The sequence below is a fragment of the Scyliorhinus torazame genome, chromosome 14, assembly GCF_047496885.1.
Source record: "Scyliorhinus torazame isolate Kashiwa2021f chromosome 14, sScyTor2.1, whole genome shotgun sequence".
Taxonomy (NCBI): domain Eukaryota; kingdom Metazoa; phylum Chordata; class Chondrichthyes; order Carcharhiniformes; family Scyliorhinidae; genus Scyliorhinus; species Scyliorhinus torazame.
Genome location: NC_092720.1, coordinates 47,812,856 through 47,840,846, shown reverse-complemented (window position 1 = coordinate 47,840,846; position 27,991 = coordinate 47,812,856). Strand labels below are relative to the sequence as shown.

The window sequence follows — 27,991 nt, the reverse complement described above, 5'->3', positions numbered from 1 at the left end:
AACACAAGTTTACAGACCATTTTTATGCAGGTGATTTGCACTGTAACTGTATCACAATAGCACTTGATAACTGAAAGCATGGGTTTGATGTTACAGGGTGAAGTGCTCTCGACCCCTGGCTAAAATGTCAGGGGGAGCCCCCTGAGGTGAAGAACAGTGGCCCAGCAGCCTTTAACGGCCAATTTGATATTAATAAAGCAGAGGCCAGACCTTTTGGCACTTGGAGGCAGGACGTGCCACCTCAGAGTACTGTCAGCGAACTGCAGGCCAGGAGATGTCAAGTTCAGGCAGCACCACCAGGAACGGTGCCACTGCCAATACTGCACTCAGGTCTGGAGGAGGTGAGCTGTGCCAGATCACGACTTTTTAAGTGTTTTGGGGGTCTTGCCGAGTGCCAGATGGCAGGTCCAAGTAAGGGAGGTGGAGGGGCAGGGTTTGAGAGGTTAAGGGGAGGAGAAAGTAACATCTTGGGGGGCAGGAGATCTGACAAGGAGACCACCCAACCCTCCATCCGCTACCAGCCCATGCAGACAACCTGGCATGGGTCTCACTAACAACAGCAGGATGAGTCCCTTAAGTGGGCATTAACTGCTCACTTTAGGACTTTTGGCCCAGTGGCTGGCTGGCTGGCAAACACTGTCACTGGTAAATGTTTGGTGGGGCAGGTACATCACTCGCTGGATTTTACACATACTCCACCTTCAAACTTGCTTGCAGGGGTGTGTATAATCCAGTTCTATTAAACCAATATACTTTGTTAGTAAATTTTTTGGCTTCAGTTCCAGGCCCTAACAACTTGAAAAGTGCATTTACATCATCTATAAAACAAACTGAGGGGAAATGGATTATTAAATCCAGCAAGAACACAACTGCCATTCAGATTGAGGAAGATAAAAATGAACATGATTTTGTCTTGTCTTTAAATCCATTCCATCCATTGTGGAATCATATTGTACCAAAAACAATACTGATCTGCTTTAAATTCTCATTCTGTTCAGCATTTCACCAGTAAATTTGCATTGTACTACTTACTATTTTAATTTTGTCCGAAGGTGTAATACTGTCTGTCTTGCCACTTGAAATCTCATAAGACATTTTTTGCAGACTATGAGAACTTTTCATTGCTGCTACACAGGACCCAGGATTACTATTGTTGGATGAAAAGTTAGTTTTATACTCAGGATGTTGCACCATAGGCCTCACTGTAGCTGTGGTCACAGTTTTTTTGGAACAGTGTTCATCCACACTCTCAGCCTCTTTGAAAAATTTTTCATATTTGTCTAGATAAGGAGGTCTCTCTGGAAGCAAATAGTAATGGGTGCTGCTGACCTTTTTGCCATCTTTTACTATTGGCAGGATGCAAGGTCCCTTTGTATTGTCCTTTCCTTGAGCTTGAATGACTTTGGGTGAGGCATATTTTGGGTCAGAAGCGAAACTCTGAGTGGTGGGCATTAACTTGCTTGGAGATGTTGAGAGGTACGCACCTACAGTTAGTGTTGGCATTGAAGATGCAGTTGTCCTTTGTTGGGGAGAACTGACAGGAATTGCCTTAGGACTTGGAGTTCTTGAGGATGGTTGTGACATTGGATCCCTGGGAGGAAGTTGTGGAGGCTTGTCCTCTTCACCTCCAGACGCAGGCGACATCTCACCAGACCATCGGCCTAGCTCATTTCTCCTTAAAGGCCGAGGAGGAATGGGGATCCGTGGTGGAATCTGAGGTTTATCATCAGAAATAGTTGGAGATACACATGCTGACAAGATGGGACTTGGTGTAGAGGCTGGTGTTGAAATGACAGGGACATTAAGTCTTTTCATGCATTCTTGTTGAAGTTCCTCAAATATCTCAGCTGACTGAGAGAAGCTGCTCTGTTTCATGTGTCTGGGTGGTAGAAACAAATTATCCTCCACTTTAAGCTGTCCTTTGCCATTTGTATCAAGCACAAATGCATAATTAGTTTCTCCTGCTTCTCTATTTCTTGGCAATTGAACAGTTCCATATTTTGATACTTCACCAATTAATCCAGTATCTAAACTATTAATGGAGGAAACTTCAAAATCATCTTCATCCTGAGCAACATCATCATAGGCTGGAGGTGGAGGCAAGGGTTTGGAATCCCAGTCAACAATAGGGACAGGGTGCAGAGGTCTGGGCAAAGTTCTGGTTGGACTCTGAGGTGGTGTTTTGTCCAGAAGTGAATAAGAATCCAATACTAGCTTGGCCAGTGTCGGAATTGTGTTCTCCAGTACTGGGGATGGAGTCTGACTTGCCTGTTCATCTCCAAAGTCAATCAGAGCCACTTCGTTATTTGTGAGACCTGAAAACTTACTCCAGTCTGATGGTTTCTCACCCAACTTTGTGGCAAAAACACGAGCAGCAGGTTTGTTGAGCTTTAAAGATTTCACTGGGCCCTGTTTCTTCAGACTGAGCTTTTTTGGAGGTAACGAAACTGCAGCTTCCTCTTCGATCACAGGGTCATAGACAGGTTCTGAAATATGTGCAAGAACAGAATTATTTAACTCAGAATTCAAAAACAAAACTATTTTAGAAAGGTCACGACAATCTGTTCCTTTTGCGCATTTTCCCTGCTGTCATTTGTGTAATATATTTGCTATCAGAGCCAAATTCATCAAGTTGCTTGATTTAGAATATTTTACTTTTAGCAAGAAAATTTCCAGCACACAAGGAGGCCATATGGCCCACCTCATTTGTGCATGATTTTGCTGACATAATCCAAAACTGTTCTACTGCCCTGCTCTCTTCCCACGGCCCTCTATCTCCCTCTGCTTCAAATATTTATCAAATTTCCCTGGAAAAGATGCAATAGTCTCTATCTCAGCCACTTATTTTGACAAAGCACCCATGTTCCAACAACGTCACCATTAAAAAAAATTCCTGACAATTTTAAATCGACACTCATCATATACCAAAGGAAATAGCCTTACCATTATTCCTAATTTTACAAAACTTGAAATCTTGTTTCAGTTATTTCTGCTTCAATAGCCTCAGCATCTCAAGTCTCTCCTCATAACTATTGCTTCCTACTCCTGGTATTTTCCTGGAGAATCTACCCTGTACATTCTCTATTGCTGCAATGGCCTGTCAGCAATGGTGTGCCTAAAACTGCAAACCGCACTCACTGGTCTAACAATGTTCTGCACAACTTTTAAAAAAACGTTTATATCCATGTGCTCTATGCTCCCTATTTATGTACTCCAAAATGTTACTGGTCTTTGCTTATGTCTTTATCCACCTGAAATGGCAATGAATTATGGATTTAAAACCCTGGCTCTTTCTGTTCTTTCACATCCTTCAGCATCTTTCTATTGAAGATGCATTTCCATCAATTAATTTGCTAATGTCTTCCTGAAGTTAAGTACTCTATTAACACCACAGTTTGATGTGAAGCTATAATATGTGCAGAACTATGAGCTAGTGCAGGATAGTATTCATGTGACATCTGAAGTGTTCTGATTTAGTGGCCTTTTTTCTGCATTGTTATTTTTGCATTTAGTTTTAGAAGGAACTGGCATCTTTATTCCTTTATGCCCTCAGAGTATTCCACAGCTAAATAATTACTTTTGAATGTAGTCACTATGGTTAGGTAGACAAACATAGCAGTCAATCTGCATGCACAAGGTCCCACAACAAAAGATAAGGGGCGAAATTATCCGGAAACGGCGCGATGTCTGCCGACTGGCGCCCAAAACGGCGCAAATCAGACGGGCATCGCGCCGCCCCAAAGGTGCGGAATGCTCCGCATCTTTGGGGGCCGAGCCCCAACCTTAAGGGGCTCGGCCGGTGCTCGGTGCCGGAGACTTCGGCAACCAATGGGGGCGGGATTCACGCCAGCCCCCGGCGATTCTCCGACCCGGCGGGGGGTCGGAGAATCTCGCCCCAGGTCCCACAACAAAAGATAAGGGGCCACTGTTTATTTATTTTTTGGTCATGTTGCTGGTCATATTAGCCATGATATTGGAAGAATCCCCCTGCTCATCATCAAACATATCCATTTAAACAGAAAGATGAGTCTTCGCTTTAACTTCTCATCTGAAAGATAGTGCTATATTTTCAACAATACAGCATTCCCACAGTCAGAATTGAAATATATTCAAGCCTTGACCAGCAGCCTGAAACCAATCTTTGGACACAAAGACAGCAGTACTCCGAAGTCCCCTGACAGCTAACATTTTAAAATTGAGTTTCACTAGTTTTTACATTAAGCATTATGGCCACATATTTGGAAAAGCAAACTTTCAGCCCGGTATAAAAGGTTTTCTCATTTTCAGCATCAGAGGAACAACCTTTCAATGACAGTTGGCATGTACTGATGGGAAAACCAGTCGAATGACCAGAAATGAAGTAATTAGCTTCAGGGCAAGATCTCGTAGGTAACATCACTGAATAATAAAATAAAAACATTTGCCCAATGATAAATGAAGCTGCTGTAAATATGAAGTGTCAATGGCATTCAGCATTCCCAGACTGTATTCTACAAGCAGACTTGTCAAGTTGGACTCTGGTAAGTGACAAAAACAATGCAGCTCCCAGTTAATCTGTACTTAGCATATTTTACTGTATCGTGTTATGAATCATGTGAAACCTCATCTTATTTAACTTCTACATTTCAGCTAGTAGACATCAACTGCCAGTTAATAAACTGAAGACTAAAATCAGTTTAGTGACTGTAGCACCGGAAATTGTTTTCTGCCAAAAAGATTAAATGCAATTTTAAAGTAGATTATTGTGTCTGTAGAGGTTGATAAAACATAAGCCGATGCATTAACCTATTGATGGCTATATGGCTCCCTTGCAACCAACTGAAATGGTGATATAATGCAGGATTATACTTTCTCCCTCCCCGTGCTGCATATTTGAAGGCAGGCAAGCTTGTAAAATTCCCACCACCCACCAGTTTGCTCCGACGCGTCTCCCATTTTAGGGGGAGCAGTGGAAACGTGGGCAGTCTGCCCATCCTTAGGCCAATTAAGGGAATAGGGGCCCACCAAAAATGTCATAGCTCCCTTTAATCTCCCACCTTCTCACACCCCTTCTAAACCTGGCACCCCACCCTGATCCCTATCGCTGTAGCTTGTCAGCCTGGCCCCAGTGAAATCTGGGACGTAGCTGAAGTTTTGTTTCCATTAGCTTTTCCTCTTTGAGGGCTGCCTGCAATTCCCACAGTGGCCACAGCTCGAACCTGGTACTGCTGGCCAATTGGATTGGTGGGTAAATCTTTAAAGTGGGACTTCCTCCCCAGATGGGGGTGGAGGTTACACCAGGAGCCAAGTGATAAATGGCTTTGGGGCAGCCAACTTTTTCATGGGCAGGTTCCTGACCTTTCAGCCTGGGGCACAGGGAACACGGCATCTGTAAAATCCAGCCCTTGGTCAAAAACTTTTGGACCAGAAATTACAACGTGTACCTATAAGGAATGGACTGTTTAAGTAAGTTATAAGAAAACATAAATAAAAAATGTAAACATTAAAACCATTTCAAACTCAGTGTAACACCCCATGGAATATTAAACTCTTAAAAGCAAAGAGTTTAGAAAGTCAATCTAATTGAGGAATAACTGAAAAAAAGTCAATCTAATTGAGCAATAACTAAAAAAAAAACTTTTCTCTCTTGTAGCAAAGCCATAAAATTCATGCATCAGTGTCTTTATCTAGTCTTCGCTGGTCAGCATCTAATACCAAATGTTGCCAGGTTGCCACAGTGGAATGCCAGGCAAAGAATCTGCAATGGTTGTCACTGTAGAATGCAATGACAGGAAAACACTACATGACATGAACAGAGATACTGTGAGTGACTACAAATTTAATGGTCTTTAAGTTGTCAGATTTCTTTAAAGATACATGAAAATATATGCACTCATAAAGCATGCAGGAGTGATGGTTAGTAAAACTGAAAAAACAGAAACCTGCACAGACATTTCCTACAATCGAGACACTCAGGAACTATTTAGGATTAAAAGATCACAACATAGATACAGAAATGATTGAATGCCCAAAACCTTCAAATACTGGAGATGATAACAGCGAGTTTAAATTCTGCTGTGGTGTCATATGCAGAAAAAAACAGAACAAGGGTTCTTGAGGCATTTTTTGTTTCAATTCAATCCAAACAGCTACTATTTTGTACTTTAAGCCACCTTTCATTCTTCCAGTCAAAAATGTCCCAAGTGTAACTAAAGCCCATTTATGGGAAGTGCTGTAGCCAATTGTTTGAAACTTGATTTTATTAAAGGATTTATGTACTTCACCACAGACCATCGTGGTAGAACTGACACCATGTGGGAAGAAAGATTTTTGGTATTAAAGAATGCATTATATTCCTGCTATAAACAACGAGATTGCATATTGTTCAACTCAGTGGGGTAGACAGCTGGTTTGTAATGCAGAACAATGCCAACAGCGCAGGTTCAATTCCCGTGCCAGCTTACCCGAACAGGCGGTGGAATGTGGCGACTAGGGGCTTTTCACAGTAACTTCATACTTGTGACAATAAAATATTATTATTACATTTTGACACAGTATCAACCCATCAAGATCAGGAATAGTAAGTGATTCACCAACCTCAGAAGCACGTGCCATTTTTCATTAAGGGTGTCAAATCTGGGGAAAATTTGTGTTGTGTGCCCTGTCCAGGGCCCTTGCAGCCAGCAGACAAATTATACTTTGACCTTCAGCAGTTCAAGCTGAATTTTAATTTAGATTGCTAAAGTGAAAGGCTAGTGTCTAACTCACTGGCCTATATGATCCATAATTTGTGTATTATGTATATAACATACTTTACGTTTGTCATGTATTCAGCATTATTCACTAGGTCAGGTGAAGGTTTGTTTCGTGGCTGTAGCAAGTTTGAGAGAAATTTCTAGAGACTTTTTCTTAAATTGGTCCCAAGTTTTACTTTACCTCTCCTAGAGCACTGCATGATTAGATTGATGGGTGAACAGATGGGTGCATTGATAGAGTGGATGAGAGGATGTTCCCACTTCTAGGAAAATCTCGAAGCAGAGGACACAATCTCAGACTAAAGGGACAATCCTTTGAGGAGGAATTTCTTCAGCCAGAGGGTGGTGAATTGTGGAACTCTTTGCTGCAGAAGGCTGTAGAGGCCAAATCACTGAGTGTCTTTAAGACAGAGATAGATAGGTTCTTGATCAATAAGGGGATCAGGGGTTAGGGGAAGAAGGCAGGAAAATGGGGATGAGAAAAATATCAGCCATGATTGAATGGCGGAGCAGACTCAATGGGCCTAATTCTGCTCCTATGTCTTATGATCTTATGATTGGATGCTCTCTCCCCGCCCTTCCCTATGTTTGGATAATTCCAACACAGGAAGAACTTGCATTTACATTGTGTCATTCATACTCTCAGGAGGTTCCAAACCATTTCAGTTAATAAATTACTTTTCATGTGTAGACATTGGTATTGTGTAGGAAAACAGGGCAGTGAATTAGTGCACAATAAGGTCACAAAGAGGAAATGATGGTGGTGGCATTAATTATGTTGTTCATTGAGAGCCTCACTGTTCTTGTTCAAATAGTGCTCTACTCTTCCTCTAATTATTCCATGGGACCTCTTGGGCAGGATTCTACGAGAACCGGTGGGGCAGGCAACTCCAGCGCGAAGGAATGGCGTGAACCACTCCGGCGTCAGGCCGCCCCAAAGGTGTGGAATCCTCCATACCTTCAGGGGGCAAGGCCGGCGCCAGAATGGTTTGCATGCACTGGACGGCGTGGAAGGGGCTTGGCGCCACGCCAACTGGTGCCGAAGGGCCTCCACCGGCCGGCGCAAGTTGACGCTTGCGCGGGAACGCCAGCGTCTGCTGGCATTATCCCAGCGCATGCGCAGGGTGGTTCATCTCCGCGTCGGCCATCGCGGACTGTTACAGCGGCTGACGCGGAGGAATAGAGTGCCCCCATGGCACAGGCCCGCCCGCGGATCGGTGGGCTCCGATCGCGGGACAGGCCACCATGAGGGCACCCCCCGGGGCCAGATCCCCCCGCGCACCCCTGAGGACCCTGGAGGTCACCCGTGCAGCCAGGTCCCACCGGTAAGTACCTGTCGTAACATACACCGGCGGGACTGGCCGAAAACGGGCGGCCACTCGGCCCATCGCGGGCCGGAGAATCGCCGGGGTGTGGCCGCTGATAGCGGCCGCCGACCGGTGCAGCGCAATTCCTGCCCCCGCCAAATCCCCAGCGCCGGAGAATTCGGCAGCCGGCGGGGGAGGGATTCACGCTGCCCCCTGGCGGTTCTCCAACCCGGCGAGGGGGTCAGAGAATCCCGCCCCTTATGTCTACCCGACCAGGGAAACATGACTTTGGTTGAACATTTCACTTGAAAGAAAGCAGATAATGTAGCACTCCCTGCAATAGTGTGTCGGCCTAAATTATGTGTTCAAGTCTTGGAGTGGGGCATGAAGTCACCACCCCTTACTCTGATGTAAGAGTGGGACCACTAAGCAAAGGGAAAATTAATATACTATAAAATAAAATCCACACTTAGGTCAGTAACTTTAGCAGTAAATGACATGGCTCTTCCAATATACTCATAATTCATGACATCTGGCAAATATCTATTCTATATACTTTTTATTCTACTATCAGTGGTAGAGCTGTAAGTAGCTGTACTTCACCAAATTGTTGTATGGGTCAAAACTGTCCTCTACTGCCCTCTCCAGATACAATCTAAGTTTGGAAAGTCAAAATCCATAAAGGTACTGGTGAGCATTTTCCACAAATATAGGGGACACAAGAATTTCCCACATTATGTATTATGGAGATACTAGTTTTAAAAAATCTACAGTAAAACAGATTGTGACAGTAGGTAAGAATAAGAGGTGCATGGGCAAAACAGAAATAAGAAACAAATATTACTAAGTATACAGGGATTTAACAGCATTGTGTTATCCCAACAAAGTTGTAACATGCTCCACAATGCAGAACGCCTGGGCCTAGTTTGACAGTCGTGACTGCCAAATAATTTCTAAAGCACTTTGGCAGACAAGTTTAAATACTAATGGAATATAATAGAATAGACATGAAAGGGAATCACTGTTTTACTAATCTCTGTCTATACAAGTGATCCATTAAATGACTCACATTTACAACACAATGCGACGGCCAAAATGAATTCAACCATAAGTTAATGATAAATCAGTTCAACAGTATTGTCTGTTCAATAGAGTGTCTCAATATCAATTCTGTGCAGATCTCCCATCACACAGAAAACCCATGCCTCAATTGTAGTGGTACATGACAAAATACCTTTGAAAAGAGGGGCTAAAATGGAACAGAGTGGGCAGGAACACCTTTTAAACTGGAGAAAACGCCGTAACTTACTCTTGCCAAAGACATTCGGTTGAGGAGGGCGTGGAGGAGGCTCCTCTGCAAATTTTAAAAGAGGCAGCACAGGAAGAAAAGGCCAAAATCATTAGCTCAGTCACACCACAGTGCATCAATAGACAATATTCATAGCACCATTTAACCCTTAAAGAGCTATCTGCTGGATATCCATGGAGAAAGAATTGGCAGTAACCTGCACTACCCAAACAGGCGTCGGAGTATGGCGACTAGGGGATTTTCACAGTAACTTCATTACAGTGTCAGCCTACTTGTGACACTAATAAAGATTATTATTATTATTACAGTATAATGTTTTTCAACAAGAGCTTCCTAGTTCAAGGGCTAAAAGTTCAGATTTCAACTACCTGCATTTTTACCATATTAAACGTGTTTGTTCCAACTGGATGATAATTTTTGGCTAAGATATCTTGTCTGCATTGCTCCTTCAGAAGCAGAAACACATGTTCCACCAGTCACAGAAATACACAAATCCAATCTCTTTGGCTATATGATCTAAAGATACATATCTACAAATACACACACACGCGGCAGACAGTCGCAGTTTAATGGATTCTAAATGGAAAGCAACGAGTTTAGACCTCCCCGCACCTCATCTTGCAAGTCTGTATTTACTAGTTCACTTTCTGCATCCATCACTCTTCTGAGCTGAGCCATCTTATAGGCAGACCACATAGAGTGACATCACATGCAAACAAGTTATTTTATGTGAGAATGAGATGGGAGCCTGACCTCATGTTCACTCACACCAATTTTCCAAGCAGAAGTGCAGGCATTGCTGGTAATGGAAAAGTTAATTTTGTCATTAATTACAGGTGCAGTGACAGCCATCTAATGGTCACCAATTTCATTCTCATAAACTACATTAAGTCATTTTCCTCAGGTATGTGCACATTTAAGTGTATTAGATGTAGATACATGTTTGTATTTATTAGGATACAAGTGCGATTGTATATTGAAATATTAAAATAAATAAAGCCAGATAAAGCAGAGAAAGCAAAATTTGCATAAAGCACACAGTCAAGATTTCTTTTTTTGACTAGGAGTACTTACTTTTTGATCTTCCTGGTAGCTGGGTTGCCCCGATTGCTTTCATATCAAGTCCAAGGACATCTGGAGGATCCATGGGATTGCCCAGGTACAATCTGTGAGAAGACAAACCAACCACCATAAAATGTGGATGGTCAGTAACACCTTGGGAATCAAAACAGCTTTGTATTGGCTTACAATGTAACAAAGCACCAACTAAGTAAGAAGTGGACATTTGTATTGCTCCAGATGTTATAAATATACTTGTTCCTTTTATAGTTGATATTCTTGTCAAGGTCCAATGTTATTCCTAGGTAGATGAAGTCAGCAACTTGTACTTTCAATATTCATAAGCAACTGCTGTAAGTCTTTCACAGTATTTATCTAACTGGAGCATGTTTAAGTGCAACTGATTTAAGATTGTTGCAACAAAAAAAGTTACCATGGAAAAGTGTCTCTTCAATGTAATGCAGAAAGGAGTGGCACAAAATAGAAACACAGGAATGTACAGGAATAAAAAAGACCACTGTCATCCGACTGTCTGTTCCTTGTGTCTAGGAAATAGGATATCCAGCATAATACTTGGGTTTCTACCATTCCTTTATTTTTTTAAACTGAATTTAAGAAAATTGTACTTAAAAAGTTTGCGCTGGCTCTTCCAGCAGCTAAGCTGATCAATAATTCCTATGTCTGACTTGTAAAAGGAGGGTGTGGATGGTGTTTCTGTGTACTCAAGCCAACAGAGAAGACAGGCACGTCGTGGAGCTCTTATATTGAGTCGCATACACTGCAAACTTGAAAGGATTTACTGGACAACATGTTTCGCTACTCCCTGCGACAACAGGGTCCTGCTCTTGTCTGTTAAAACTGCTCATCCTGGAATGCAAAGATTAATTTCTCTACTGCAAATTGTCTTCTTAAATCCCTTGCCCCTGTCTGCTCCACCCTCACCTGCAACACTAAGTATGAAGAACTCATGAACTTCTTTGTCACTAAGATTGGTACATTCAATCGGTTGCTTATGCCGTGTCCCTCCTTTGCACTAGCCAACATGTCAAACTTCCTCTAAAATTCCCCCTATCCTAGTTCTGAACTAGCATATTTCTCTGGTTTCTCTCCTACCGCCCCTCATGCCCTTCAGAGCTCATCATGCTCAGCAGATCCACGTCCTGCTTCCTCAACCCTATTTCCACCAAACTGTTAAACCACTCAATTTCCCCTTCTGATCCTCATTTCAACAATATTGTAAATGGTTCTCTTTTCAAGTGTTGTTCTTCTCCTCTTTAAATCTGCTGACAGCAATCTATCTGCAAAAAATCAATCCTTCACCCAATTGTCATTGCAAACCTTGCTCCATCTCCAACCTCACTTTCCTCTCCAAAGTCTTTGAAGGTATTTTCATCTCTGAAATCTGTTCTCACCTTACCTGGAATTCTATATTGGAATCCTTCCAATCAGGTTTTCGTCCGTGCACAGTACCTATCAATGTCACAAATCACATTCGACTAGGGGCTGGCTGAGCACAGGGCTAAAGAGCTAGCTTTGAAAGCAGACCAAGGCAGGCCAGCAGCACTGGATAAATAGAACAGTCATCCAATTAAATATTGAGAAAACTGAAACTATTGATTTCAACCAACAACTGTTCCAAACTCCTGTTCCCTAGCTACCGATTCAATCCCCTTCTTGACTGACATCCGAGATTAAGCAAATCTCTTTGCAACCATCATGTCATATTTAACCCCGAGGTGAGCTTCTGACCAGATATTCGTACCAATGCAGAGACCTCTTATTTCCACCAACTTCACACCTGTATCAGCTCATCTGCTACACATTTATGCCTTTATTACCTATTTATGTCTTTATTACCTATCAATGTCATTATTCAAATCTACTCCTGGCTGATAGCTCACAGTCTACCCTCCATTAACTTGAGGTCATCAAGAATTCTGCTGCCCTTGTCTAAACTCCCATCAAGTTCCATTTCCCTATCACCCTTCCTTCTCGCTGACCTAATATTGGTTCCCAGTCAAGCGATGACTTGATTTTAAAAACTCTCATCCTGGTTTTCAAATCTCTCCATGGTCTCTCTCTCTCCTCCCCCACATCCAACCCCCCCCCCACCCCCCCACAACCCTCCAAGGTGTCCATTCTTAACTCATTCTGGGATCCCTGATTTTTATTGCTTTACCATTGGCCAAAGCTTTGATAAAGAGTCATCTGGACTCGAAACATTAGGTATTCTTTCTCCCTACAGATGCTGCCAGACCAGCTGATATTTTCCAGCATTTTCTCTTTTGACTTCAAACCTACCTCTGTGATCAAGCTTTTTGTCATCTGACCAAATCTCTCCTTATGTGGCTTAGTGACAAATGTTGTTTTATAATGCCCGTGCGAAGCACCTTGGGACATTTTATTTCCTTAAAGGCCCTACATAAATTGCTGTTGTCTAAACAATCAGCTTTATTAATTCTGTCCATCAGGACATGCATATAAAATGTAAACTCCAAAAATACAAAACAAGCATATTACAAGAGAAACTCCAGAAAATCAGTTCAAAAAGCACAAATTAATATTAAACCTTAGAATTCTCAATCATTCAGGAGTATAAAAGCCCAATTTCTGAGTATGAAATCTATAATTCTCCTGTTCAATATGCAATCCAATCCCCATTCTACGCATGATTGTGTTGCACTCCATTATTTGGAGATCATTGCACTTCACCCCAGCATTAAGAACTCAGTATGCAAATCTGTCAATCAAGTCAGAAAACCAAAATATAAGATCGTTATCGCGACAGTTTCAATGCTTAACAATTTCATTTTGAAGTTAATAGCGTTAGGTGTAATGATTGGTAATGAAAAAAATATGATAAATTTATTATTATTTATTTGTAATTGGGGGACCACCACAATTGGCTTCTGAACATGGGAAAACAGACAGGGCATTCAACAACACAGTTTCTGATCCTTAATATAAATGGAAGCACACATGTAAGCATTTGTGATGACAGGATGTCACTTGGTTCTCAACTGCCCCTGATCAAGTCACTTGTTGAAACTCATTGTCCAAGTTCATACACGAATAGTCATGGGCAAAATACCAGATGCTGTCAGCACCATAACTCAGCATTTTCTTTTCAAAGGCAGTGACTAGAATGGTTGGCAGAATCAAGAAACATGTCGTGGTACAAGTGCAAGTTGTTGTTGCAAAGGGAGGTCAGCAACTTAATGCTCAAGTATGGATTGGGTAAAATTAACAATTAACCCTCCAAATATGGAGTATGTTTCATATGTCTATAGAAGCAGCCCTGCTCCATCTAAATTAAGTTGGAAATAAAACTGTTTTTTATGAATATCTATACTTAAACTGGTCTACGGTTCAGTGGAGTAAGGTGTATCCCGGCGTATATGCAAAGTCCTACATACTCATCTATTTTGTCAGGAAAGCCCCAGCAGTGCTCAAGTTTGGTGTCTCCATGCCCCGTGTGAATAAAGCTGTTCTTGAGCGGATGGCTGATGTCATGGGCTGAAAGGCCTGCGACGGATGTCACTGTGTTTCGTGGGAACTGTCCCACCTTCAATGTGCGCTTGTCCTGACCTCTCCACCAATAATTTTCAGCCCTGCAAAAAGGGAGGTAAAATGTTTATTAAAATTCTAAAGTTTTATGACTTGGATCTGATGGCTATTTAGGCAGAAAGCGAGCAGCCTATTTTGTTAGTAGCCTTTTCTTTACAAAAATGCAATCTAATTAGCATGTGTGTTTATACGTTCTTGTTGCAAACAATAACAAATACACTCCCACATTTCAGGAGTGGGAAAAGTATATTTGTATTATGCATCCCAAAATTAGTGACAATCGGAACTGAGCTAAAATATTTGTTTTACTACAAGAAGACATACGCTCCAAAATTCACATTAATTGAGGTGGTGAGTTTTGAAATATTGACAAATGTGGAAATGCTCGTGTTCCAAGTGCATACCTAACAGGTTATATTTTGTAAACTTTAAATGTGGCTTACAAATGGTTGTAATAAGAACAGAAATGTCCATTAAAAGTCTCTTATCCCTTAATATGCAGATAGTTGTTTGATATTTGGGTGCTGAAATTGACAAGATTTTCATTAAAACATTGAAAAAATTACAGCACAGAAAGAGATCATCTGGCCCAATGTGTCCATGTGATTGTAAGAGTTATCTGGCCTAATCCTATCTTCCAGCTCTTGTTACATAGCTCTGCAGATTACAGAACTTCAGATACACATCCATTCTTTTTTTTAATGTAATGACAGTTTCTACCTCTACCAACCTCACAGTGAGTTAGTTACATGTTCTGGGTGAAAAAACATGATTCAACTTTCCTCTAATCCTTTTTTCATTTATGGAATGTGGGCCTCACTGGCAAGGCCATCATTTGTCACCCATCCCTAATTGCCCTTGAATTGAGTGGTTTGCTAGGCCATTGCAAACGGCAGTTAAGAGTCAACTACATTGGCCATAACTTTTTCTCCGGTCAGTGACTTAAGCCGCTAGTCCGCCGCACATGAGCAGCGTGACAATCAGGAACTGCAGGCTTATGGGCATGCAGACCGGAAGCGTGCGGCGTTTGAACTCTCAGCCGTTTTGTCCCCCCTGCTTGAAACCCTGAGCTGTCCTGGAGCTGCTGAATGAAAGATACAGGGCGCTATTCTCCTCCCCCCATGCCGGGTGGGAGAATCGCCGGGGCGCCGCGCAAATCGCGCCACGCCGCCCCGACCCCCGCACGCGATTCTCCCACCCCCCGGAAACCAGCGGCGCACGATTCGCACCGGGCCGCTCCGAGAACCGGCAAGCGGCGATTCTCCGGCCCGGATGGGACGAGATGCCGCTACGACATGACAGGTTCCCGCCAGCACCGTCCACCCCTGGTCGCTGCCAGCGGGAACGCTGGAGGGGCGGCTTGTGGGGGAGGGAGGGGGCCTCCTTCACCGGGGTTGCCTCCGATGGGGTCTGGCCCGTGATAGTGGCCCACCTATCGGCGGGCCGGCCTCTCCCCCCCACCGGGCCTATCTCCTTCCGCGCGCGGCCCCAGAACACCGGCGCCATGTTGGTGAGGGGCCAACGTGCGTAAGACGTTCCCCGTGCATGCGCAGGATGAACCACTCCACGCCGTGCCCGGGCCCTGTTCGCGCCGTCGTGAAACGCGACGGCGTTCACGACGGCGCGAACACTTGGCCTCCATATCAGAGAATCGCCCCCACAGGCTCACCGCCAACATGGACCACTTGCCCCAATGTTAGAGAGTCGTTACACTTTTTTATTTGTTCCTTTATTTTTCGGTCTAGCAGAGGCATGAGATATCGGAAGACATTTGTTTTGGTAGGTTAATGTTTCATATTATTAGTGTTTAGCATTTATCAATAGGTTTAAAATGCAAATAAAATGAAAGAAAGTAATATCTTTATTTATTTTTAAACTTTGGTTCGTCATGAGGATGTCCATTCCATTAAAGGAACTATAATGGATAGAATGCGATGATCACTGTATGATTGTCCACTTAAGATACTCCGTGTTACTGGTCACAGGTTCCGTGGGTCCGTGCGTAGCTGCTGAGACCAATCTTAGAGCCACATCATCAAGCACACATTTGGAGTTTCCAAAAGGTCGGATCAATCCTTGGACGCAAAGTCACGGGTATTCCTTTCTCAGGTTCCTTTTCCGGGCCTCCTCTTGCCATCAGATGTTCTTGAAGAATTGTGAACCTTCAATCAAGAGGTTTCTCCAAATAGGTCTCTTCTGAGCAAAGGTCTTCCAGGTGTTGACGTATATGTTCCATTTCTTGAGGTAAGCCTTCGAGGTGTCTTTGAAGAGCTTTGTTTGTCCTCCTCTTGACTAGGATCCTTCCTTGAGCTGGATGAAGAAGATTTGCTTTGGCAGTCAGAACTCTCTGACACCCTCAGCATTTGGGCGGCCCAGCAGAATTGGTTTCGGATGATTATGGCCTCGATACTGGTGCTATTGACTCCTTCAAGGACACTAATGTTAGCACGCCTGACCTCCCAGCTGATTCAGAGCTAAAGTACATTTGGATTTTGTAATGCATTTTAAGCTGTGTTTATTAAAAGTCTCTCTGATGTTCATCCTTACAAGCTTCAGTGACTTCTTCAAATGTTTTAACAAGGTTTAATGCCTTAGAATCATAGAATCATAGAAGTTTACAGCATGGAAACAGGCCCTTCGGCCCAACCAGTCCATGCCTCCCAGTTTTTACCATTAAGCTAGTCCCAGTTGCCCGCACTTGGCCAATAACCCTCTATACCCATAGAACATACATAGAAAATACAGCACAGAACAGGCCCTTCAGCCCACGATGTTGTGCCGAACCTTTGTCCTTGATTAATCATAGATTATCATTGAATTTACAGTGCAGGAGGCAATTCGGCCCTTTGAGTCTGCACCGGCTCTTGGAAAGAGCACCCTACCCAAACTCAACACCTCCACCCAACACCAAGGGCAATTTTGGACACTAAGGGCAATTTATCATGACCAATCCACCTAACCTGCACATCTTTGGACTGTGGGAGGAAACCGGAGCACCCTGAGGAAACCCACGCAGACACGGGGAGGATGTGCAGACTCCGCACAGACAGTGATCCAAGCCGGAATCGAACCTGGGACCCTGGAGCTGTGAAGCAATTGTGCTATCCACAATGCTACCGTGCTGCCCTTAAGAACAAATAAATCTACACTATATAATTTTACCGTAATCCATGCACCTATCCAATAGCTGCTTGAAGGTCCCTAATGTTTCCGACTCAACTACTTCCACAGGCAGTGCATTCCATGCCCCCACTACTCTCTGGGTAAAGAACCTACCTCTGATATCCCTCCTATATCTTCAACCTTTCACCTTAAATTTATGTCCCCGTGTAATGGTTTGTTCCGCCCGGGGGGAAAAGTCTCTGACTGTCTACTCTATCTATTCCCCTGATCATCTTATAAACCTCTATCAAGTCGCCCCTCATCCTTCTCTATTCTAATGAGAAAAGGCCTGGCACCCTCAACCTTTCCTCGTAAGACCTACTCTCCATTCCAGGCAACATCCTGGTAAATCTCCTTTGCACCTTTTCCAAAGCTTCCACATCCTTCCTAAAATGAGGCGACCAGAGCTGTACACAGTACTCCAAATGTGGCCTTACCAAAGTTTTGTACAGCTGCATCATCACCTCATGGCTCTTAAATTCAATCCCTCTGTTAATGAACGCGAGCACACCATAGGCCTTCTTCACAGCTCTATCCACTTGAGTGGCAACTTTCAAAGATGTACGAACATAGACCCCAAGATCTCTCTGCTCCTGCACATTGCTAGAACTCTACCGTTAACCCTGTATTCCGCATTCATATTTGTCCTTCCAAAATGGACAACCTCACACTTTTCAGGGTTAAACTCCATCTGCCACTTCTCAGCCCAGCTCTGCATCCTATCTATGTCTCTTTGCAGCCGACAACAGCCCTCCTTACTATCCACAACTCCACCAATCTTCGTATCGTCTGCAAATTTACTGACCCACTCTTCAACTCCCTCATCCAAGTCATTAATGAAAATCACAAACAGCAGAGTCTTACCCATGTAACTATCTAAATGCTTTTTAAAAGACACAATTGTACCCGCCTCTACTACTACCTCTGGCAGCACATTCCAGACACTCACTACCCTCTGAGTGAAGAAATTGCCCCTCTGGGCCCTTCTGAATCTCTCCCCTCTCACCTTAAACCTATGCCCTCTAGTTTTAGACTCCCCTACCTTTGGGAAAAGATGTTGACTATCAACCTTATCTATGCCCCTCATTATTTTAGAGACCTAAAAGTTGATATATGTAAGTCTCCTGTAAGCTAATGAGAACAATCTCTCTGACAGGTATTGCAGAGAATCTGTTACCCACCCCTGAGACTGTACTGCCAAAGGACATCCCAAAATGATTTCAGAGGAGATTTGTGCCAGGATACTACTCTTCAGCAGCTGCTGCTTTCAGACTTTGAGCTATAACATTCACAATTGATATGTCAAAACCTTCCCCTTCCCCATCCCCCGCCTTTACAAAGTGCCGCCATCTGGGATGGCCACTTCCAGAATACAAAATGGACACTCACAAAGAATGTAGGGAACTGTGGACAATGTTAGGAAAACAAGCAGGCACAGAGCCTGTATGCATATTGGAGAAACAGCTCCCAGACGGAGCTGAAACTATAGGTCAATTAACATATTGATGGCCATCTCCGGGAACAAAGGAAAGACACTCAAGCAACCGATACTGTTTCAGACATCCCGGCGCCAGTTCCCCCAACCGAAAGCACAAACAAAGTAAGGCCAACGGCCACCAAAGACACGCCCAGCCATCAGGGCATCCACCCCTTTATTGGTCAAGATCAATACCAGTGATCAAGAAGCGACCCAATTAATTGGGGCCAAGTTTAAGGCCCGCCTAAAAGCGCGCGAAGTCCCTCCGGGTATAAGAAGGAACCCCCACGAAAGAATCGCTCTCTTGGATTTGGCTCTCAAAGTGGAGAGACCCATCCACCAGCAGCACCAGAAGCAAGTAAGTCCAAGGTCAACGCTCGCTACCAGACGGACGACCTTAGCTATTCTCCTGTACCACTTCGAACCCAACAACCTCAGATCCGAACAACGGCCATTGCTCCTCCGACTGAGTGAGCACCCGAAGCTAAGTATAGGCATTAGCATTAGAGATAGTTTAGTTTGTAGTACTTTGTGCATGAGTAGATATGTGTGTAAATAAATAGTATTGACTTTGAACTAACTAACTGGTGTATTGGCTCTTTGATCAGTATTCAGGTTTGAACCTTGTGGCGGTATCGAGAGGTACCTGGCGACTCTAAAGCAAACATAATTAGGATTAAGGAAGGCGACCATATTGACCGCCATATTCATAACCAGAGAAACAGAGCAACAAAATACAGAACCGTTGTGTTTACGCGGGGAAATATATTTTATTGACTGCTGAGTTAGAAAATACATTTTATTGCAAAAAATTTGTAAAAGTTGAGGTAGTTTAATGTCATTTTTCAGCTGATAACGTTAAATAAAAGCTGGTTTCAAAGTCTTGTATTTATAAATTATTTTTGTTAATAGGTGTTTTACATTAAACTTTACAAGTTTCTACAAATGTCTTACTGAAACATCAAAACATTAAATTATGAGATAATTATAAATGAATAAGATAATTGAAGTAAACAAGGCGGAAACATAATAACATGGTAATAAGGCGGCACACTGACTGGCACTGCTGCCTCACAACACCATGGACCCGTGTTAAATTCCGATCTTGGGTGACTGTGTGGTGTTCACACATTCTCCCAGTGTCTGCATGGGTGTCCTAGAACCATGGAACATAACCATAAAATTCCTACATGCAGAAGGAGGCCATTCGGCCCATTGCGTCTGCACCGACCCTCTGAAAGAGCACCCTTCCTGAGCCCTACATCCCTGGACACGAAGGGGAAATTCAGCATGGCTAATCCACCTAATCTGAACATCTTTGGACTGTGGGAGGAAAGCAAAGCATCCGGAGGAAACGCACGCAGACTGTGGGAGAACATAAAAGTCCACACAGTCACCCGGTCGGAATTGAACCCGGGTCCATAGTGCTGTGAGGCAGCAGCGTTAACCACTGTTCCACAATGTCGCCACCATTTCCTCCGGGTGTTTTGGTTTCTTCCCACAGTCCAAAGATATGCAGGTTAGGTGTATTGGCCATGCTAGATTGCCCATCAGTGTTCAAAGGTTAGGTGGGATTACGGGGATAGGGCAGAGGCATGGGCGTGAGAAGAGTGCTCTTTCGGAGTGTCGGTGCAGGCTTGATGAGCCAAATGGCTTAATTCTGCACTGATTCTCTGATTCTTTAAACACAGGACAAAAAAAATCAGATATTACAAAGACAGTGACAGCAAAAAGCCATGGGGAGCTTTTAAAACCTGATGACCACAATCTAAATTAAAATTTACAAACACTTTCAAGCATGCCACATGCAAAGTTTTATATAGTGCAGATTTAAATAGTTTCACAGATATAAAATAAATAACCAAACCTATTTTCACTTATAAATAACCACCTTAAATCATTAAAAAAATGTAAAATTACTTTAAAAGAATCAATAACAACAGCAATGCATGTATAACAAAAAGCGCAAAAAAACTCAAAAAACCTCTACCTGGGGTGGGAGTGGGGAAGATCTCAGAAACTTACCAGGTGATGCAGGAGGAGGAGGCCTCGGTGGTGGAGGTAAAAGGTAAGTGGGAGGAGGAGTGGGAGGGAAATTGAGGAAGGGACATGGGCAGATGTTCTGGGGAAGATGAGCTCTTCCTCATCGTGCGCGAGGTTCAGCCTCATACAGTTTAAGGTGCTGCACAGGGCACACATGACCGGGACAAGGATGAGTCGGTTTTTTGGGGGTGAGGACATGTGTGTTAGGTGCTCAGGGAGCCCAGCAAATCACACCCATATGTTCTGGGCATCGTTGACAGTATCGTACATCAGCACTGGCATTGTCATTACTACTTGTTTGATGCAAATCAAAGCTGTTTCTTTTTGCGTGCCCCAATACCACTGAACGTCCTTTGAAGTGAGCTTGCATAGAATTTCACACACTGAAGACAAATTGGGCAAGAGCCTAGCTAGGCAGTTCACAAATCCAACAAATCATTGAACCACCTTCCCATCTTTTGGATGCTGCATTTCCATTACAGCTTGCATCTTAACAGGATCAGGGCAAAGTCCTTTAGCTGTCAGCACATGACCTATGTACTTGCCTTCAGTCGCAGGTCTTTCTTGTTCAGCTTCAGGTCTGTCTGACTCTTTCAAGCAGTTTTAGTAAATCATGATCTTGGCCTGTGATGGATTCTTCCATTGTATTTCCACATCCATAGACTAGCAGGTTATCCATGATTGTTTCCATTCCTGGTTGACCATTGACTAATTTCTGCCGTCTGCATTGATACTCTTCTGGAGCAGAAAAAATGCCAAATGACATGCTCAACCATCTGTACCAGCCAAATGGCATCCAGAAGTAATCAGATAATGCTGCTTTCACCCAATTTCACTTGGCTGTATCGATCCTTAACATCTAGGGGAGGTGGTAGAAGGAAATCTGCCATCCTTACCTGGTCTGGCCGACATGTGATTCCAGACACACAGCAATGTGGTGGACTATTAAATGGTCTAGCAAGCTACTCAGTTGTATTCAACCGCTACAAAAACACAAAAAACAAATGGAACGGACGGACCACTCGGCATCTAACCAGGCACCGGAAACAACGGCAAACCCAGCCCTGCTGATCCTGCAAAGTCCTCCTTACTAACATCTGGGGGCTTGTGCCAAAGTTGGGAGAGCTGTCTCATAGACTAGTTAAGCAACAGCCTAACATTGTCTATAAGGTATGATTCTGTGAGTATGACTAAGTCCCAGACACCAGTATCACCATCCCTGGGTATGTCCTGTCTCACCGGCAGGACTAACACAGCAGAGGTGGCGGCAGCACAGTGGTATACCGTTGCCAGGAAGTTGCCCTGGGAGTCCTCAACATCAACTCTGGATCCCATGAAGTCTCATGACTTCAAGATAAACATGGACAAGGAAACCTCCTGCTGATTACCACTTACCGGCCACTATAGCTGATGAATCAGTACTCCTCCATGTTGAACACCACTTGGAGGAAGCACTGAGGGTGGCAAGGGCACAGAATATGATCAGTGCGGGGTCTTCAATATCCTTCATCAAGAGTGGTTCGGTAGTACCACCAGACCGAGCTGGCCGGGTCCTAAAGCACATAGCAGCAGGTGGTGAGGGAACCAACAAGCGGGAAAATCATACTTGACCTCATCCTCACCAATCTGCCTGCTGCAGATGCATTTGTCCATGACAGTATTGGTAGAAGTGACTACCGCAAAGTCCTTGTGGAGACAAAGTCCCTTCTTCAAACTGAAGATACCCACCATCGGGTTGTGTGGCATTACCACCGTGCTAAATGGGATAGACTTCAAACAGATCTAGCAACTCAAGGCAGGGCACCTATGTTGCGCTGTGGGCCATCAGCAGCAGCAGAATTATTTTCAACCACAATCTACAACCTCATGGCCCGGCCTATCCCCTACTCTACCATTACCACCCAGCGAGGGGATCAACCCTGGTTCAATGAAGAGCGCAGGAGAGCATTGGATTGGATTTGTTTATTGTCATGTGTACCAAGGTACAATGAAAAGTATTTTTCTGCGAGCAGCTCAACAGATCATTAAGTACTTGAAAAGAAAAGGAAATAAAAGAAAATACATAATAGGGCACCACAAGATACGCAATGTAACTAGATAACACCGGCATCAGGTGAAGCATACAGAGGTGTAATGTTAATGAGGTGAGTCCATAAGAGGGTCGTTTAGGAGTCTGATAACAGTGGGGAAGAAGCTGTTTTTGAGTCTGTGCGTGTTCTCAGACTTTTGTATCTCCTGCCCGATGGGAGAAGTTGGAAGAGTGAGTAGGCCGGGTGGGAGGGGTCTTTGATTATGCTGCCCGCTTTCCCCAGGCAGCGGGAGGTGAAGATGGAGTCAATGGATGGGTGGCAATTTGTGTGATGGACTGGGCTGTGTTCAAGACTCTCTGAAGTTTCTTGCAGTCTTGGGCCAAGCAGTTGCCATACCAGGCTGTGATGCAGCCAGATAGAATGCTTTCTATAGTGCATCTGTAAAAGTTGGTAAGAGTTAATGTGGACATCCTGAATTTCCTTAGTTTCCTGAGGAAGTAGAGGCGCTGTTGTGCTTTCTTGGTTGTAGCGTCTATGTGGGTGCACCAGGACAGATTTTTTGAGATGTGTACCTCTAGGAATTTGAAACTGCTAACCATCTCCACCACGGCGCCGTTGATGCTGACAGGGGTGTGCACAGTACTTTGCTTTCTGAAGTCAATGACCAGCTCTTTAGTTTTGCTGGCATTGAAGGATAGATTGTTGTCGCTGCACCACTCCACTAGGTTCTCAATTTCCCTCCTGTATTCTGACTCGGAGTTATTCGAGATCCTGCCCACTATGGTCGTAGCGTCAGCAAACTTGTAGATGAAGTTGGAACCAAATTTTGCCACGCAGTCGTGTGTGTACAGGGAGTATGGTAGGGGACTAAGTACGCAGCCTTGCGGGGCCCCGGTATTGAGTACTATTGTAGAGGAGGTGTTGTTGTTTGTTCTTACTGATTGTGGTCTGTGGGTTAAAAAGTCGAGGATCCAGTTGGAGAGTGAGGGGCCAAGTCCTAGGTTTTGGAGCTTTGATATGAGCTTCGCTGGGATTATGGTGTTGAAGGCGGAGCTGTAGTCAATAAATAGGAGTCTGATGTAGGAGTCCTTGTTGTAGAGATGCTCTAGGCATGAGTGTAGGGCCAGGGAGATGGTGTCTGCTGCAGGCCGGTTGCGTCAGTATGCGAATTGCAGTGGATCAAGGCGTTCTGGGAGTATGGAGGTGATACGCTTAATGACCAACATCTCGAAGCACTTCATTACGACTGAAGTCAGGGCCACGGGACGGTAGTCATTGAGGCACATTGCCTGGTTTTTCTTTGGCACTGGTATGATGGTGGTCATCTTGAAGCAGGTGGGGACCTCGGAGCATTCCAGGAGCAACATCAGGCATACGACAAATGAGGTTGTCAACCTGGTGAAGTTACAATACAGGACTACTTGTGTGCCCAGCAGCAAGTAATAGACAGAGCTATGTGATTCCACAACAAATGCATCAGATCTAAGCACCGTAGTCTTGTCACATCCAGTCGAGAATTAAACAACTCACTTGAGGGGGAGGCTCCACAAATATGCCCATCCTCAATGATGCAGGAGCCCAGCATATACATGCAAAATACAAGGCTGAGGCATTCACAACAATCTTCAGCCAGAAGTGCTGAGTGGGTGATCCATCTTGGCCTGCTCCGGAGGTTCCCAGCATCACAGATGTCAGTCTTCAGCCAATATGATTCACTCCACGTGATATCAAGAAACGGCTGATGGCACTGGATACTGCAAAGGCTGTGAGCCCTGACAATATCCCGGCAATAATACTGAAGACTTGTGCTCCAGGACTCGCCGCACCCATAGCCAAGGTGTTGCAGTACAGCTACAACACTGGCATCTACCTGACAATGTGGAAAATTGCCCAGGTGTGTCCTGTACACAGGACAATTCCAACCCAGCCAATTACCGCCCTATCAGTCTACTGTCCATCATCAGCAAAGTGACAGAAAGAATCATCAACAGTGTTATCAAGCGGTACTTACTCAGCAATAACCTGCGCATGGATGCTCAGTTTGGAATCCGCCAGAGTCACACAGCTCCTGACCTCATTACAGCCTTTGTTCAAACATGAACAAAAGAGCTGAATACCAGAGGTGAGGTGAGAGTGACTGCCCTTGACATCAAGGCAACATTTAGTCAATTATGGCATCGAGGAGCCCTAGCTAAACTGGAGTCAATGGGAATTAGGGGGGGAAACTCTCCGCTGGTTGGAGTCATACCTGGCACAAAGGAAGATGGTTGTGGTGGTTTGAGGTCAATCATCTCAGCTCCAGGACATCACTGCAGGAGTTCCTCAGGGTATTGTTCTAGGTCCAACCATCTTCAGCAGCTTTATCAATGACCTCCCTTCTATCGTAAGGTCAGAAGTGGGACTGCACAATGTTCAGCACAATTCATGATGCCTCAGATAATGAAGCAGTCCATGTCCAAATGCAGCAAGACCAGGCCAATATCCAGGTTTGGGCTGACATGGGGAAAGTTACATTTGTGCCACACAGGTGCCAGACAATGTTCATTTCCTACAAGAGAGGATCTAACCACCACCCCTTGACATTCAATGGCGTTGCCCTCACTGAATCCCCCACAATCAACATCCTGGGAGTTACCATTGATCAGAAACAGAACTGTACTAGCCAAATTAATACTGTGGCTACGAGGGCAGGTCAAAGGCTAGAAATCCTATGGCTGATAACTCACCTCCTGACCATCCAAAGCTTAACCACCATCTACAAGGCACAAGTCAGGAGTGTAATGGAATACTCACCACTTGCCTGGATGAGTACTGCTCCAACGGCATTCAAGAAGCTCAACACCATCCAGGACAAAGCAGTCCGCTTGACTGCTTCCCTTTCCAAATATTCAAACCCTGCACCATTGACGAACAGTGGCAGCCATGTGCACCATCTACAAGATGCACTGCAGTAACTCAACAAGGTTCCTCAAGCAACACCTTCCAAACCCATGACCACTACCATCTAGAAGGACAAGAGCAGCAGATGCCTTGGAACCCCACCACCTGGAGGTTCCCCTCCAAGTCACTTACCACCCTGACTGGCAAATATAACGCCGTTCCTTCACTGTCCCTGGGGCAACATCCTGGAACTCCCTCCCTAACAGCATAGTGGGTGTACCTACATTTTAGGGACTGCAGCGGTTCAAGGAGGCAACTCACTACAAGCTTCTGAAGGGCAACCAGGGATGGGCAGTAAATGCTGGTCTAACCAGCAACGTCCATGACCTGCAAATTATTTTTTTTAAATCTAGGGTAGTAAAGGATTCTGAAATCTTTTCAAACATTATTTTTTTTATATCAAAATTATTTTTTTAAAATTTAGAGTGCTCAATTAATTTTGTCCAATTAAGGGGCAATTTAGCTTGGCCAATCCACCTAGCATGCACATCTTTGGGTTGTGGGGGCGAAACCCAGGCAAACACGGGGAGAATGTGCAAACTCCACACGGACAGTGGCCCAGAGCCGGGATCGAACCTGGGACCTCGGCGTCCATTATCTAAAACTGAAGATTTTCTTTCTTTCTGTTGCTGAGTTTATCCTCTTGGGGTGAGCATCATTCCATCATCGAGCCTCAACTTCAGGTTCAGGTCACCATCTTGAGCAATTTCACAAGTCTGCAAAGCCCATTATGTTGCAAGTGGAACCAGTGTCTATCTGACACTTCACATTAATTTGATGCTCTCCTTCTACAGTCACCAATCTCTGACGGTCACAAACTACTTTCTACTTCAAGACTTGATGGCATCATCCCATTCTCAGATGTAGAGATGATTTGTCTTTCTAGGCTTGCTTTTCTTTTAGCAAAACATTTGTGGGTAAAGTTCTTTGGCTTCTTGCAGTTAATGTCCTGCTTTCCCTCTTCTTCCTTTTTTCCCGTGGTACGCTCCACAATATTTACATTTCTTCTGTTGGCCTCTCTATAAGTTGCCCTTTCTTTGCATCATTGACTTATGCTTGAAAGGCTTGAACTGCCACTCAGCATAGTTAAAAGCCTTCTCCTATCAATCCTTCTTGACTAATAATTAGTTTCTCTTCTCTCAGACCTGTTCTCACAGCAGGATCTCTTGTAGCCAAGGCAATTCTATCTCTGATGAGATCATCCTTCAGTTTCCCAAACCCACAAGATTCAGTTAGATGTCTCAGTGCAGTCACTTGCGGATCAGTATTCTCCCTCTCTTCCTGAGCTCTAATGTTAAACACAATGTTAAGAAATTATATTAGTAGTGGGTTCAAAGTGGGACTTTAAGGGTTCCAAAACTTCACAGATCTTGCTTTTCTGCTTCTCGGTGAAATCAGCATATAGCACTCTTTTCCCATCACTGGTATCAGAGTTGCTACTCTTAGCAGTTCAAGTTTCTTATTCGGCTCAGTGGCAATCTGATAATTATGCCATTGAGATTGGAAAACTCGTCAATTCCCTCTCAAATCTCCTTTATGCCCATAGGAGCAGGTACTGAAAACTGAATATCATGACTCTCCTATCAGTCGATGTTATGTATAAAGTTGCAGGCAAAAGTTTTAATGATTCTCTGCTTTTTTTACCTCTGCGGGCTCTCTCACAGCTATTAAAATCCTCTCAATCCTGGCTACTCACTTCTGACACAATGGTCCGTGTGCTGTGCAAAATGGTTACTACCCTAAAGCCTTTATTTAAATATCATTACATTAGAAGTCACATCAATATGGCAACCACAGTATATAAATATATTTGTCTAAACAATGCCCCATGAAAACATTCTTCCAGTCACAAAAATATCAGTTGACCATTACCCGTTGCTTCTTGCTACTGTGCCAATTATGGGTCCAACTTGTCACTTTCCCTTGAACTCCATGAGTTTTTAATTATCTGACCAGTCTATGTGGGACCTTGTCATAGCTATGATGATAAAATGACTTTCACTATTCTGTCACTACTCAATACTGTTTCTGGAAGCTGTCAAGAAAATTGTAATTGCTCAAAACCGGATTCAAGACAAAACTAATAGTTTGGGATTATTAAGATGATGTTAAGATTGAAGATAATGCAATGAATATTTCAACCAGTATGTCTGGTGTTGCCAGTGACTGACAGATCCATGCATAAAGCCTTTCTGACAAAGGGGCCTTTTTGTAGTGCACTTGGTCTCTATTCACTGTTCTAGCACATGGGTGAAGATAAGCAGAAGAGTTTACATGTCATGAATACATGTTGCCTAAATCCCTGATAAGAACTGCTAGAGAATTCTGGGATTTTATTGTTTTGGAATAGATTTATATTAAGT

The 27,991-nt window shown here is 43.8% G+C and overlaps 1 protein-coding gene across 15 annotated transcripts in view; it reads right to left on the bottom strand.

Annotated features, from left to right (window-relative positions):
* Nucleotides 1-27,991, bottom strand: part of tnk2b (tyrosine kinase, non-receptor, 2b) — a 543,428-nt gene that overhangs the window by 47,664 nt on the left and 467,773 nt on the right. For 8 of the 15 annotated variants that reach the window (XM_072474109.1, XM_072474118.1, XM_072474119.1 and 5 more), the window contains 4 exons: nucleotides 13,826-14,020; nucleotides 10,425-10,516; nucleotides 9,276-9,395; nucleotides 1,033-2,486 (listed from right to left, as the gene is read on the bottom strand). In XM_072474109.1, coding sequence (XP_072330210.1) covers nucleotides 1,033-2,486; nucleotides 9,276-9,395; nucleotides 10,425-10,516; nucleotides 13,826-14,020 — 1,861 coding nt within the window. The remainder of the gene's footprint in view (nucleotides 1-1,032; nucleotides 2,487-9,275; nucleotides 9,396-10,424; nucleotides 10,517-13,825; nucleotides 14,021-27,991) is intronic. The other 7 variants (XM_072474113.1, XM_072474114.1, XM_072474120.1 and 4 more) reach the window with 5 other exon arrangements.